The sequence below is a fragment of the Galeopterus variegatus genome, unplaced genomic scaffold (genome assembly GCF_000696425.1).
Source record: "Galeopterus variegatus unplaced genomic scaffold, G_variegatus-3.0.2 Scaffold700, whole genome shotgun sequence".
Taxonomy (NCBI): domain Eukaryota; kingdom Metazoa; phylum Chordata; class Mammalia; order Dermoptera; family Cynocephalidae; genus Galeopterus; species Galeopterus variegatus.
Window position 1 is genome coordinate 488,934 of NW_007726811.1, and position 14,649 is coordinate 503,582.

Sequence of the window (14,649 nt, forward strand, 5' to 3'; positions counted from 1 at the left end):
CTGCCAGCATATATGCTTGTATATACAACTTAATATTGTTAGAATATGTTCCTAGAAGTGGTTTGCCAGGAGGCAAAGCATGAATACAGTAAAAGTTGTCTGAGAGTGACCCAAGAATCCACTCCTAGGTGTATGCCTCATCTTGGTATTTTTTAAACACAGGTCTTGATCTATAGTGAACAGTGAAATCAATTTATGGATTACTAAACAGCATTTTTAAAAAATGTAAAATAGAATACAATAGAACAAGAAAATGTTATAGTGTGCTTTACTCATAGTTTGGTGAAACTTTTGTTTCTGCTGTGTGTGTGTTTGTGCACTATGTCATGAAGCAATATGAATATTTTGACATGGGTAACAGACACAAAGTTTTTAAAATGTTCCCATAGAGGAACTCTCACGCATGCTTCCTGATTTCCAGCATTCATTTCTTATTTCTTTTTGTTAGTCTGTTTGATAAGAAGTTCTGTAACAGTAACAAATTACAGTGGTGATTGCAATATTCCTGGTTTGTTTCTGACTTCAATGAAAGTGCATCCCTTGACGTTTTGAAAGGTAGAATTTTCTCTGTTGTTAAAAACTAGCCTGTCCATGAAGTTTTCATTTCTTCTTTACATCAAGTCACATAATTTTTTGACATACGAGTAGCTGGAATTATTTTTAGATAACTATTATGATTTGTTTCTAACTTTATTACCTGTGGTCAGATAATATGCATTGTGGACTATAACATTTCTGCTCTTTGGAAGTTATTGAATTTTCATTATGGATAAGAATATGATCAGTTTTTCCAACAGTTTTGTTTGAAAAGAATGTACATTCTGTGCTAATAAGGTACAATTTTCAATATCCATTGAATCCAGCCTATTGATACTAACATTAAAATCCTCTGTATCTCTATTAATTCTTTATATCTTGAACTGTCCTTAAAGTTTTCACCAAGATTGCAGTTTTGCATTTTATATTTCCAAGATTTCTTTGTGTGTGCATATATTTATGATATATAAAGCATCATAGACATTCATAACTATTTATGTGAATTTGTAGCTGTTTCAGGCTTTTGATACCATAATCTGCTTTAATACTATTAGCATACCTGATTGGTTTACCTCTGGCGGGGGATGGTCTATTCTTATATCTAATCTTTCTGTGTCATTTTATTCCACGTGTGAATTTTGTAAATATTTTACAGTTGGATTTTGTTTCTTGCTTCACCTTGAAATTCCTTAAGAGTTTAATCCATTTACAATCGTTTTGAAACTAATGTATTTGATTTGCCTTTTTTTTGTGCTTTCAGTATTAGTGCTTCCTGGATACTTCCTTTTTTTCACTTTTATGTACTTTGATATTTGATCAATTTTTTATGCTTCACGTTTCTTCCTCTGATTTGGAAAGTATGCATACAACTTTTCTGCTGTATATTAAAACCTTTTAAATCAGTGTCTCGAATGAAACATTATATATTGACCATCCCTTGTCTTCATCAACCATAAGAATGTTTTCCCTTTCTTCCCTGGCACTCTTCCCCGATTTCTGTTAAAATAATTTGGAACTTTAGGTCCAGATTATTACATTAAAAATGTTAAATGTGCATCTAATTTTCCAATAAGATATTTTCACATAACTACCTTAATATTTATTGCTTAGGCTTAACTATTTTTGTCATTTCATTGTTTATTTCGGCTCTTTATCTTGACATTTCTCAGTAAGCTTGAGTAAATCTTAATGGTATGTAAAGCATAATTTCTGCCTTTGCACATCTGAAGTTGCCAGATGTCATTTAAAAATAATACCTAAAGTTTGGGAATCTGATAAAACTGGATTCAAATGTTAGCTCTTCCTGGCACTTGCCCTATGACAATGGGAAAATCTTTTCACCACTGTGACTCAGTTGCTTGTGTGTAAAATGTAGGTGATGTCAGCTATCTTACAGGATTCATAAAGGTTGTACTAAGTAAAGTGCTTGTACACATAAGCACATGCTGGTACATAGTAGCCAGTCAATATCAGGTAGTTATTATTATTATTAATATTAATATTTCATCTTTGTTCAACATTATTCACATCTTAATACAATATTATGCATATTATAGGTATTCAATTAAATTATTTTTTAAATTTTTCATATAATTTACATACAACAAAATGAACAGATCATAAATACATTTGATGCATTTCCAAAATTGTATGCACCTGTGTAATTACCACCCAGATCAAGATATAGAATTTTTCCAATATCATTTCTCCTGCCAGTCAATTACTCGTCATCCCCAATGGGAAATGTTTTCTGATTTGTATTGTGATAGATTAGTTTTGTCCATTTTCAGGCAACATATAAATGGAATCATACCATATATTCGTATGCTATTTTTGTCTGCCTTCTTTTGTTCACTATAATGTTTTTTAAATACACACTTGTATGGCATGTATCAGTAGTTTCTTCTTTTTTTCTTACTATTGAGTAGTATTTCGTGGCATGAATATATCAGAATTTGTTTTTCCATTCTCCTATTTATGGATATTTGGATTATTTCTAGTTTGAAGCTATTATAAAGCTACTATAAACATTCTTGAACAAGTCTTTTAATAGACAAATGCTTTTATTTCACTGATGTAAATACCAGCGAGTAGAATTTTTGGTTAATAGCATAGATGTGTATTTGTGCAGTCATGCACCACTTCCACCTCCAAATTATAAGAGTTCCATTTGCTCATCTTTATGATCATTTGATATTTTATAGAAATCTACTTTTCTGATATATAACATCATCAGCTTGCTTGTACTTAGTGTTTCATGGTATGGCTTTTTTTCCCATCCTTTTCTTTTTAACCAGTCAACATATTTACATTAAAAATATTTTTCTATTGCAGATAGCATATATCTGGGTCTTCTTTTTTTGTTTTATCCAATTTGACCATCTCTGCCTTTTAATTAGTGTTTAGTCGATTTACATTTGACATGATTATTGATATGGCTGGGTTTAAGCCAATCATCTTTTTATTATTTTTTGTTTGTCCTAACTGTTTTTGTTCCTCCGTTTCTCCTTTGGTGTCTTTTCCACTAGTTGAGCACTTTCAGAATTCTACTACAGGGATAACTCTCACAGATACTGTGTTTTTTACAAATTGAAGGTTCGCAGCAACCTTGCATCAAGCAAGTCTGCCAGCACCATTTTTCCAGGAGCACGTGTTCACTTCAGGTCTCTTTGTCACATTTTTGTAATTCTCGCAATATTTCAGACTTTCTCATTATTGTATCTGTTATGATGATCTATGATCAATGGTCTTTGGTGTTACTATTGTAATTGTCTTGGGGTGCCACTAACTGAGCCCATATGAGATGGCAAACAATAAATGTGCGTTCTGACCATTCCACCAATTATCTGTTCCCCATCTCTCCCTCTCCCCTCAGCCTCCCTATTCTCTGAGACACAACAATATTAAAATTAGGCCGACTAATAACCTTACGATGTCCTCTAAGTATTCAAGTGAAAGAAAGAGTCACATGTCTCTCATTTTAAATCAAAAACTAGAAATGATTAAGCTTAGTGAAAAGGCATATCGAAGGCCAAGATAGGCTGAAAGGTGGGCTTCTTGCGTGGGCCTCTTGCACCGAACAGTTGAGCACTGGCTTCAACTTAAAGTCAACAGCTGCATTAGCCCCTAACAAGAGAGTCAGCCTGTCCTTTGAAGCTTTAAAGCCAGGCACTGACTTCGCCTCTCTAGCACTGTAAGTCCTAGATGGCATCTTCTTCCAATATAACGCTGTTTCATCTTAGACATCTTAGACAAGTTATGAATGCAAAGGAAAAGTTCTGGAAGGAAATTAAAAGTGCACTCCAGGGAGCACACAAATAATAAGAAACACCCTTATTGCTGATATAGAGAAAGTGTCAGTGGTCTGGATAGAAGATTAAGCCAGCCATAGCATTCCCCTAAGACAAAGCCTAATCCAGAAAAGGGCCCTAACTCTCTTCAATTTTATGAAGGCAGAGAGGGGTGAGGAAGATGGAGAAAAAAGCTTGGAGCTGGCAGATGTTGGTTAATGAAGTTTAAGGAAAGAGGCCATCTTTATCAAATACAGGTGCAAGGTGAAGCAGCAAGTGCTGACACAGAAGCTGTGGCAGGTTATCCAGAAGATCCTGCTAAGATCATTGAGAAAGGCGACTACACTAAACTGCAGATTTCCAATGTAGATAAAACAGCGTTATATTGGAGGAAGATGCCATCTAGGACTTACAGTGCTAGAGAGGTGAAGTCAGTGCCTGGCTTCAAAGCTTCGAACAACAGGCTGACTCTCTTGTTAGGGGCTAATGCAGCTGATGACTTTAAGTTGAAGCCAGTGCTCATTTGCCATTACGAAAATCCTAGAGCCATTAGGAATTATGTTACATCTATTCTATCTATGCTCTATAAGTGGAACAACAAAGCCTGGATGACAGCACATCTGTTTGCAGCATGGTTTACTGAATATTTAAGCCCACTGTTAAGACCTACTGCTCAGAAAACAATAACTCTTTCAAAATATTACTGCTCATTGACAATGCACCTGGTCAACCAAGAACTCCAATGGAGATGCTCAAGACTGATGCTGTTTTCACGCCTGTTAACACAATATCCATTCTACAACCCATGGATCAAGAAATTAATTTGACTTTTGAGTCTTATTATTTTAATAATAAGTCTAATTATTAAATTAATAATTGAATAATTAATTATTTAAATTAATTTTGAGTCTTATTATAAGGGTATATCTGACATAGATAGTGATTTCTCTCATGGATCTAGGTGAAGTAAATTGAAAACCTTCTGGAAAGGATTTAGCGTTCTAGATACCACCAAGAACATTCATAGTTCATGGGAGGAGGTCAAAATATCAACATGAACAGGAGTTTGGAAGAAATTGATTATAATCCTCATGGATGACTTTGGGAGGTTCTAGACTTCAATGGAAGAAGTAACTGAAGATGTGGTGGAAATAGCAAGAGAACTAGAATTGGAAGCGGAGCCTGAAGATGTGACTGAATTGCTGCAATCTCATAATAAAACTTTAATGGATGAGGAGTTTCTTCCATGGATGAGCAAAGAAAGTGGTTTCTTGAGATGAAATCTACTCCTGGTGAAGAAGCTGTGAACATTGTTGAACTGACAACAAGGAACTTAGAAAATTATGGAAACTTAGTTGATAAAACAGCAGCAGAGTTTGAGAGGATTGACTCCAATTTGGAAAGATGTTCTATTGTGAGTAAAATGCTATCAAACATCATCTCGTGCTACAGAGAAATCTTTTGTGAAAGTAAAAATCAATAACTGAGGCAAATTTCACTGTTGTCTTATTTTAAGAAACTGTCACAGCCACCCCAGCCTTTAGCAACCACCACCCTGATCAGTCAGCAGCCATCAACATCAAGGTAAGACCCTCCACCAGCAAAAAGATTATAACTTGCTAAAGGCTGATGATTGTTACCATTTTTAATCAATAAACTATTTTTAAATTAAGGTGTGTACACTGTTTTTTAGACATAATGCCATTGTACACTTAATAGACTACAGTATAATGTAAACGTAACTTTTGTATGCACTGGATAAATCAAAAAATTTGTGTGACTCACTTTATTGTGATATTTGCCTTATTGCAACGGTCTGCAACAAAACCCAGAACATCTTTAAATGTATCTTATCTATTGATTTTAGATTTTATTGTGATTTTTTTCTTTTTTTGTGACTGGTAAGGGGATCGCAACCCTTGGCTTAGGTGTCGCCCGCACCGTGCTCAGCCAGTGAGCGCACCGGCCATTCCTATATAGGATCTGAACCCGCGGTGGGAGCGTCGCTGGGCTCCCAGTGCTGCACTCTCCTGAGTGAGCCACGGGGTCGGCCCCAATTGTGATTTTTTTCTAATGGTTACTCTAGATGTTCCAACATGCATCATTACTCATTCATGTTCTACTGTGACGTAATAGTATATTATTGCACAAATGACGTTAGTTATTAAATCTTATAATGCCATTTGTCCACATACACTCTTTATATTCGATTGCATTATATGTTACTTAAACATATGCTGTAAACCCCATATTATATTGTTATTAATTTTGCTTTGAATAGTCAGTAGTCTTTTTAAAAAGAATTTCTCTTATGTTTACCTGTTCTGGCCAACATTTGTGTCATCTGTGAGTCTAATTCTGTTGACTATGTTTCTCTTCATTATTGTGCACATTTTATTGCTTCTTAGCATGTCTCATAATTTTCTATTACGTGCTGGACATTTTGTGAAAAAGAGCAATACAGAATGTAGCAAAGGATTTTTCCCCCAGAGAAGAGCTTGTCCTTCTCCGTATCAGGCCTCTAGGGTGGCATTTAAGTCAACCTAATCTGTAGTTGAGTGGGTCGGGGCTTTTTTGAAGATTTAGTTAGATTCACTTTGTCACTAGCTTCAAACGTGAGGAAAAGATAAGGAATATCACCTTAGCATGTCTTGGAATTTGCCCAATGGAGGACTCTCTATGCTTCTCATAGAGTATTTATGCAGCCAACTTTTTGGGTCATTGAGGAGTTCTTTTTTTCTCCAGTATTATCCACAAGTTTCTGCAAGTTGAAGGATAACTCTCCACCTTCACATCCTGTCCTTAGTTTTTGATGAGCTGTTGATTACACTCAGGGAAGACTTTGTGTACTTTGGAGGAATTTCTCTTGATTCTTCTGTCCTGCCCTTAGCCTTGGTAGGATGCTCCCATGGCCTTTGATTAAATTAAAATTAATAATAATTTTTTAAAATAAAAAGTTCCATAACAGTGTAGCAACAGCTCTACTTTGCCACATATTGCCTCTACCTTTACTGTAGAATTTTACGTGTAATTAGTCAATAAAAAATAGTTTGTATCCTACTTTAACCTAAAGCAAGGGTAAATTTCTCAGGTAAACTGTATTACTATGCCAGAGTTAAGTCCAGATTTATTTTAATCGAATAAAAGGATAGAGAGAACACATGTTTGATAATATTAACAAACAAGCTTATTATTGATTATACAACCCCCCCCNTTACACTCAGGGAAGACTTTGTGTACTTTGGAGGAATTTCTCTTGATTCTTCTGTCCTGCCCTTAGCCTTGGTAGGATGCTCCCATGGCCTTTGATTAAATTAAAATTAATAATAATTTTTTAAAATAAAAAGTTCCATAACAGTGTAGCAACAGCTCTACTTTGCCACATATTGCCTCTACCTTTACTGTAGAATTTTACATGTAATTAGTCAATAAAAAATAGTTTGTATCCTACTTTAACCTAAAGCAAGGGTAAATTTCTCAGGTAAACTGTATTACTATGCCAGAGTTAAGTCCAGATTTATTTTAATCGAATAAAAGGATAGAGAGAACACATGTTTGATAATATTAACAAACAAGCTTATTATTGATTATACAACCCCCCCCCTCAAAACATTATGGCTTCATATTAATGTGAAAACACCAAAAAAATGTATGCTGTTTCTTTTATCTGTAAAACTATGGTCAAAATTTCATTACTTGCAAACTCACACACCGATGTGGCAGAGATGCCAGAAGCGGACACCTGGTCCCATCGTATAAGGCTATTAAACATTTAAAGGGTAGGCAATATCTCATTTGCTTTTGGGTTTCTGGCATTGAGCACGGGGTGGATACAGAATAAACAACTTTGAGAGAACAGAAAAAATTCACAAATAACTTTTGACAGATAAAACATAGATATCTAAAGGATATAACCAGTCAAAATTCCATTGGTAAGTTTCATGATAATGAATAATTTCCCAAAAGCCATGAGCAGGATTTATCCCAGGGTCATCTAAGCCTTTTTGTCCTATTCAATAAACATGTCTTGGAAAAGGGAGCCTCCTGCCTTCTAGGTCTCTCTCAGTTGTCCTAGATGCCCCTTCTGTTCCCAAATACAGGAGATCAGGCAAAGAGGGGCGATGTCTCCCACGGGGCACTCTGATATTGCAATGATATGCCAGAGGAAGGGACTCTTCCTGGAGGTGGCCCTGCTGTCTATTATATCAGCTCTAACCCGCTGGCAGATGTGCCCAGGAGTGGGTCGATGTGTTTCCTGACAACGACTCCTCCTCCTGCACTCCCTGCCTGTCCCACCTTCACTCACTCACACCTTGGAAATCATTTTCCCTGGCCTACAAGAAAGAGCCACATCTGGTCTCCTGACACCCCTTCTCTGGCATTTTATTGTACTTACAGATCTCCACACATGCATTATTGCTAGAAAGTTCTCAGGACTTTTGCTCCTGCTGCTCTCTTTGTTGGGGATGCCCCTCCCATCCCCACCTCCATCCTCCATTGCCCTGGCTAAGTCTATAAGTCTACAAGCCTGAGCCCAACACAGGGATTTGAGGAAGAGTTTCAAGAGGAAATAATGCCTGAAGAAAATGCCCTTCATCTGAGCTTCCACACTGCCCAGCAAGTGTGCACGTCACGTTAGGTTTCACATAGTATGCTGTTCGTGTGCTCCCATTAGACTAGACTCTGGGATGCTGTAGGATGGAGGCCCTGACAGATCCATCTTTGTTTCTACTATTTCTGAACATAGTGATGAGTTCATAATAGGTGCTCAGTAAATATCTACCCAGCTAACTTAAGCTGAGACCGACTCATTCCTTTACAGCTCCATAGTCTGATAAAATGGTTGGCTGCTCTATACTCTGATAATATGGTGTCTCTCCCTCAGGGCAATTCCTTCAACTTGTCTGGGATCTGGGGCAGGGAAACTGAGGCCATAGCAGTTTCTAACGTCTGAATGCTTTTGATTCTTTTACTTCATTTTGGGAGAGGCAAGGTCATGACTCAGAATGTTTGCTTTAACTCCGTGATTTTTAGCTTGCTAATCTAGTGGGGTATCTCTAAGTCCAGTTAGTCTCTGTATAATACCACAGGACAGGAAAATGTTTATTTTATAGTTCTCTAACTAGTCAGATACTACCTCATACTTGATTCTAGAATAGGCAAAGGTACACTCGAAGACTTAGTAGTTATAAAAAACCTATAGGAAAAAAAGCTTTAATTGAAGTATTTCTGTGTATTAATTAATTTTTGTTTCATTTCAAATTGGAAAAGACAGCTGTTATCCAATTTTTGCCCGTCTCTCTCATGGGACGCCACTGTTGCATAGGAATGATATTTGAGAACTTCTGCTTCAGTTGAGCAAAATTATGGTACCACCTATTAGCAATAAATTATTTTAGTTCATGAAATTGTACACAAATTTTATTTTGACTAGTGTGTTTGCTTGCCTGAAATAGGCTCATAATCCTGCCTCAATGATTGAAGAAAATAACCATTCACCATATTTTTCCTTCTTAGGCTGCGAGGTTGAGATTCTTGGTGTCAGACCTACTTACTGCCTAGAATATAAAAATGTCCCAACGGATATCAATTTTGCCAATGCTGTCAGTGATGCTCTTGACTCATTAAAGTAAGTGTCCCAAATTCTTAGCCATAACATTGTTCTTTTCTGTTTCCAGGACCAATAATTGATCCTAAAGTGAATTAGAAAGGCTTGATGGAGGTGAAATCATGTCTCAGAGAGTTGGGGAGCTTCTTGCATGGTGACTGATAACCGAGAGCACAGAATAATTGGGAGCAAGTAATGTCGGGCAGGGGCAATCATTGGAAATGTTGGATTGATAGCAAGAAAGATCCTGGGGGTTTAGGACCTCCTTTTTTATGATGTCAGACAATGGAGAAGCAATATAAATAATCAGCATTTCCCTAATCATGATTTAGTGAACAATTATGTCTCAGAAGATATTAATAAGTATTTGACAGAAAGGGAGGATCTGTGGTCAAGTAAATTTCGGAAAACTGCCTACCCTACTCCCTTCTTGGAAATGTACAAAGCTCATTAGCATATTAGAACAAAGAATCTTTTTTTTTTCCTGTCCCACATGGAACTACACACAGAGTTTCAAACATGCAGAAATCAATAATGCTATCCTGAATAGCACACGAGAGTCAGTCAGAGAAACCAAGCAACCAGACAGGTGAGGACAAAGCCTCAAGTCAGTCACAGAAATCACTGGAAGTGAAAGTCAGGTGGGAGACCAGGTGAGAGTTTGCATTAGAAATCAGCAACTGGGCTGGTCTGTTAGCTCAGTTGTTTGGAGTGTGGTGTTATAACACCAAGGTCAAGGGTTTGGATTTCCATACTGGCCAGCTGCCAAAAAAAAAAAAAAAGAAATCAGCAACCAGGAGGCTAAGGATGGTGGAGGCTCTTAAGTGTCCAGGAATTGACTTGAGGTCATCTTGGCTGCCGAATGAGTTTCCTGGGTGGGATCAGGCAGAGGACCCCCACTAATCAGTGTAGAGACCAGGGTAGGACCTTCATCTTTCCAAGAAAAGAAGCCTAGTTTCAAGCTGGGCACACCCAAGAGCCAGCACACCCTAAGCTCAGTATACAGATCACTAGCACTAACCACATGAATTGGCCTGTAACTTAGATTGCCTCAGACACAGAGCTGGCTAATTATGAATTTTATTCTTACCACTACCACCTTTTCCCCATCACAGTGAGCAACCATCACCCCCACAGAACTACAAAAGGAGAAAACAACCCCCCTCCCTTCACTGCTTCTTAGAATGATTCCATTTCCATAAAACCTATTAAGAGGGTCCTTTGGGCCATGCTCTGATTGACAGGTTGGAGGGAACATAGATTTTAAATACTTAAAAATTGAGAAGTAACAAATTAAAAAGTTAAGATTTGGTGGGGCAGAATCTGGGAGAATAACCCTTGAGTAAATATTCTTCACATGGCTTGTAAATCATGTGTGTTATGTGATCCTGTCTCCTACCTACTCTGCTTTCTTTTTCTTACCCACAAGTGCTGGAAAACCACATCCATGTTGGGCTGGGATATTGTGTTGCAGAATAGTTTGTGCAAGCACAGCAGAATCGCACAGCATGCACGGCAGATGAGCCGAGCTGGAACTTTGGAATGGCTCTGGATCTAACCAACGCTGTTTCCAACATACCCCAAATGCTAGCCATCCCTCCAGCCTACTGCCATGCCAAATATGAACATTTGGATTGTAGTAGTCACACAAATACCTCCAAGTAATCCAACAGTCTGTTTGGCAGTGTCATCTTTTTCCCATTCATCTTGCCTTAACAGCTGAATGAATGGGCTCTCGTGGTGTACCACCCAGCAATTCACAGGCAGAAGAGCAGGGAGCTCACAGCCATAAGAATCCCAGGTCAGTGCTGGGCGACAAGCTGGCCAGTCTAAGCAGACTCCCCTGTCATGGGGGACACCAGAATATTAGAGGAATAAGTGCTGGGCTCTATTTCCTCTACAGGAGGTTTTTCCCCCCCTTTTCAAGCAACATGGCAAAGCTATGGGGAATCACATCTCTACCTTGGAGCACANTTTTTTTTTTCCTGTCCCACATGGAACTACACACAGAGTTTCAAACATGCAGAAATCAATAATGCTATCCTGAATAGCACACGAGAGTCAGTCAGAGAAACCAAGCAACCAGACAGGTGAGGACAAAGCCTCAAGTCAGTCACAGAAATCACTGGAAGTGAAAGTCAGGTGGGAGACCAGGTGAGAGTTTGCATTAGAAATCAGCAACTGGGCTGGTCTGTTAGCTCAGTTGTTTGGAGTGTGGTGTTATAACACCAAGGTCAAGGGTTTGGATTTCCATACTGGCCAGCTGCCAAAAAAAAAAAAAAAGAAATCAGCAACCAGGAGGCTAAGGATGGTGGAGGCTCTTAAGTGTCCAGGAATTGACTTGAGGTCATCTTGGCTGCCGAATGAGTTTCCTGGGTGGGATCAGGCAGAGGACCCCCACTAATCAGTGTAGAGACCAGGGTAGGACCTTCATCTTTCCAAGAAAAGAAGCCTAGTTTCAAGCTGGGCACACCCAAGAGCCAGCACACCCTAAGCTCAGTATACAGATCACTAGCACTAACCACATGAATTGGCCTGTAACTTAGATTGCCTCAGACACAGAGCTGGCTAATTATGAATTTTATTCTTACCACTACCACCTTTTCCCCATCACAGTGAGCAACCATCACCCCCACAGAACTACAAAAGGAGAAAACAACCCCCCTCCCTTCACTGCTTCTTAGAATGATTCCATTTCCATAAAACCTATTAAGAGGGTCCTTTGGGCCATGCTCTGATTGACAGGTTGGAGGGAACATAGATTTTAAATACTTAAAAATTGAGAAGTAACAAATTAAAAAGTTAAGATTTGGTGGGGCAGAATCTGGGAGAATAACCCTTGAGTAAATATTCTTCACATGGCTTGTAAATCATGTGTGTTATGTGATCCTGTCTCCTACCTACTCTGCTTTCTTTTTCTTACCCACAAGTGCTGGAAAACCACATCCATGTTGGGCTGGGATATTGTGTTGCAGAATAGTTTGTGCAAGCACAGCAGAATCGCACAGCATGCACGGCAGATGAGCCGAGCTGGAACTTTGGAATGGCTCTGGGTCTAACCAACGCTGTTTCCAACATACCCCAAATGCTAGCCATCCCTCCAGCCTACTGCCATGCCAAATATGAACATTTGGATTGTAGTAGTCACACAAATACCTCCAAGTAATCCAACAGTCTGTTTGGCAGTGTCATCTTTTTCCCATTCATCTTGCCTTAACAGCTGAATGAATGGGCTCTCGTGGTGTACCACCCAGCAATTCACAGGCAGAAGAGCAGGGAGCTCACAGCCATAAGAATCCCAGGTCAGTGCTGGGCGACAAGCTGGCCAGTCTAAGCAGACTCCCCTGTCATGGGGGACACCAGAATATTAGAGGAATAAGTGCTGGGCTCTATTTCCTCTACAGGTTTCCCCCCCCCTTTTCAAGCAACATGGCAAAGCTATGGGGAATCACATCTCTACCTTGGAGCACATGTCATGGGGGACACCAGAATATTAGAGGAATAAGTGCTGGGCTCTATTTCCTCTACAGGAGGTTTTTCCCCCCCTTTTCAAGCAACATGGCAAAGCTATGGGGAATCACATCTCTACCTTGGAGCACATTTATAAGTGGGGAGTTGTCGTTGTTGTTGTTGTTGTTGTTGTTGGTGGTGGTGGTGTGTGTGTGTGTGTGTGTGTGTGTATGTGTGTGTGTCTTTAGCAAAGGCACTGGGCTCCCCTAGAGAGAAAAGGCAACAAAGAACTGGAGATCAGGAGAGTGGCCCCAGACTAGGCCTCCACACAGTGTCCTGGCACTACCACACTGCCCAGCTCAACACCACTCATATTGTGGTCTACATAAATGGCCTCAAGCTCCATGGAATGGCATTCACATAATCTACAATATGATGATTCCCCTGGAGTTGGACAGTGAAGGCCCAGGCAGGATTAAATCAAGCCAAAGCAATTATCTTCTGGGGTCTTCATACTGCTGAAGTTAACAGGGTCACCAGAAACAGCCCTTTGTATAGTAGGTAGAAAGATGGAGACCCATCATCTCTAAACCTTGTCAGTCCTTGAAGTGAGAGAAAAAAAAAAAAGAGGAAGAAAAATAATAGGCCAAGATGATACTGCCTGTGGAAGCAGTGAGATGGCTTAGGCCCTCCATCGAAGAAAAAGGAAGCCTCTCCTTCAACCAACCTATGCACTGTTACAGCGTGTCTCATCACCTTCTCACAAAGTACAGGACCGACAGTAGTGGGTCAACATTTTTCTTAAAAAGAAAAACAAAACTAACCTCTGTCTTCTTCAGGAGTGAGGTGGGTGATAGAGATGTCCAGTCTAGGACAGTCTGGAACAGTCAAGACCACTTTGCATGTAGCAGCTTATCCATGCAATACTCTTGCTCAAAGGAATCATTAATCGTTAATTCTCTTGGTATTTGTGTTTAGCAAAGATTATAATTTTTTCTCTTTCCACCAGATAGGCCTGAATGGAGGAGCATGTCTAGAACCCCATAGCTCACCTCTAGGTTTCTGTTCAGGTCTATCTCAAATTTCTTGCTATAATTTAAAGAGCACTTAGAGTTTTCACACATGAGTGTCCAAACACACACACACACATTTCCCTGTGTCATCAATGCTCATAGAGCTTTTCTTTGTCCACTTTGCTGCTACTAGTTTGAGAGGTGGAGCAAATGGGACTCAGGATAGAAAGGTTTTGACAGAAGGCAGGAGTGGCCATTAACATCATGAACATGGAGTCCTACCCAGAGACACTGCGGCAGAGGGTCCAGGTCAGTCGAGAAGCCGCACATTCTGTGTAGGAAGGGCTCGTCCAGCATCCATGTTCAATCTGGGCATCCTTCCAGTGCTGATACAGCTTTACTTTATTTTGTTATTAATTTATTTATTTTATTGAAGCATAATTGACTGTACACATCTGTGTGGTACAGTGCTGAATATGAATACCTGTGTGCAATAGGTGATAAAGCTTTATTGATCCCAGTTATTTCCTTGTGAGGTGCTACTTTGACTACCTTGAACTTAGACAACTTCTAGCATAAAGGAAACAGAAAGAGAATCAGTACTTTGGGCACCCATCTGCGGGCACTGGGTCAAAAGGCTTTGTTTCCATTAACCCACTTTGTTCTTGCATCCACCATATTATGGAGGTTGTGTTCTCCCCATCCTGCGAAAGAGACCACTTCTTCTCTGAAGGTTAAATATCTTGCCTCG

At 39.2% G+C, this 14,649-nt stretch overlaps 1 protein-coding gene across 1 annotated transcript in view; it reads left to right on the forward strand.

Moving 5' to 3' along the window:
- ENPP6 (ectonucleotide pyrophosphatase/phosphodiesterase 6) overlaps positions 1-14,649 on the forward strand; it is a 132,133-nt gene that overhangs the window by 83,315 nt on the left and 34,169 nt on the right. Inside the window, exon 3 of the mRNA XM_008571538.1 lies at positions 9,345-9,456. Coding sequence (XP_008569760.1) covers positions 9,345-9,456 — 112 coding nt within the window. The remainder of the gene's footprint in view (positions 1-9,344; positions 9,457-14,649) is intronic.